At 49.2% G+C, this 1,425-nt stretch overlaps 1 protein-coding gene across 5 annotated transcripts in view; it reads left to right on the forward strand.

Moving 5' to 3' along the window:
• Nucleotides 1-1,425, forward strand: part of Atp11a (ATPase phospholipid transporting 11A) — a 54,513-nt gene that overhangs the window by 8,587 nt on the left and 44,501 nt on the right. For all 5 annotated transcript variants that reach the window (XM_029480365.1, XM_029480369.1, XM_029480367.1 and 2 more), the window contains exons 5-6: nt 740-804; nt 1,337-1,418. In XM_029480365.1, coding sequence (XP_029336225.1) covers nt 740-804; nt 1,337-1,418 — 147 coding nt within the window. The remainder of the gene's footprint in view (nt 1-739; nt 805-1,336; nt 1,419-1,425) is intronic.

Consider the following 1,425-nt stretch of genomic DNA (forward strand, 5'->3'; position numbering starts at 1 on the left):
GAGCAGTACTAGAATTTGCATGTTTAGTTCACTCCTTTGAATTGTCCTTCACTGTTCAGAGGGAAGGCTTACAGCCAGCCACTACCTGCAAATAGTCTTTGCATGCTGAACTTCCATTATTGAGCCTAGAGTCCCAGCCTCCCTTTACACTNAAAAACGTGCTTACACCAAGTCAGAGTCTCCATGCCTGACGGTGGGTGAGAATCAGCTGAAGGGTGAGCGGAGCTCAAAGTTTGAGCCTTTTCAGATCATTCTGAGGTCCCCAGCCCAGCCACCTCTCAGTGGAGGTGTGTTGGGAGAGGTTGCTGGCCCTGCCTTCAGGTCTCTTTTGTAGCAGATCTCAGTGACATTTCTGATGTCCCCTGGCGTGGCAGGTGGCACAGATAGGCGAACTCTGTGACCTCTGGTAGAGTGTCACTGAAACATTCAAGCTCCTGGTTATGTGAGAGTGAGTTGGAGGTGGCCTACTTCCTGGAGGCCTCTCCAGTGTCACTGTGACGCTTCAGTCCCTGAGAGTGACAGGTCAGGGGCACAGAGAGCTGATCCAGTCAGCAGATGATGTCTCCACCTCAGAGAAGCCCAGTGCTTATGCAGATGGACTGTGCGCATCTCCCCAGTGAGCAGTGCACACTTACACAGCTTCCTGTTGGGAAGATTGGGCTGATTTTTCAGTCTCGCACACTCCCCACCCTCCACCTCTCCACTGTATCTTACCGCTTCTGGTCTCCTTGTCTTCCAGGCCTTTGGGGTCAGAAAACCTGCTTCTCAGAGGAGCCACACTCAAAAACACAGAGAAGATCTTTGGTAAATATTTTAATTTGTAAACTCCAGGACACACTAAGCAAGCTAAACTCTTTCACAACTCCCTGAGAGGCCATTAAGTGCCTTAAAGTACTGCGGGTGTGGATTTGGTGCAGGGGCAACTTTTGCTAAGAGATGAATGTTGTTGTGTAACATTCAGTGAAGGCTACGGCTTGTTAAGACCTTAATGNGTGACTCAGGATGTGAAGCTGTGTCCGTGACTGTGTCCACGGAGCACTGGAATGCAGGCCATTTCTCTAAGTCTGCACATCACTGTTAGCTCCTCCCATTGGCAGTGCTACTTCCTGTTTGGCTGTACTGGAATAACTTTTAAGATATACGTAGTACCCTGCTGCCAATGTATTGACATTTGCACTATAAAAGAATATAGAGGATATACAGTGCAGATTAGATCCTATGCAAGCAACGTCCCAGTGTGAAGAATCCAGCCAGCTCAGGAGACTCGCTTGCCGGTTAGGTTAGAAACGTGGCCTGTTCCTGTGGGCAGACATCTCACAGANTCTTCTGCTTCCAGGTGTGGCTATCTACACAGGCATGGAGACCAAGATGGCCCTGAACTATCAGTCCAAGTCCCAAAAGAGATCTGCTGTGGAAAAGTAAGGC

The sequence above is a fragment of the Mus caroli genome, chromosome 8 (assembly GCF_900094665.2).
Source record: "Mus caroli chromosome 8, CAROLI_EIJ_v1.1, whole genome shotgun sequence".
NCBI classification, from domain to species: Eukaryota; Metazoa; Chordata; class Mammalia; order Rodentia; family Muridae; genus Mus; species Mus caroli.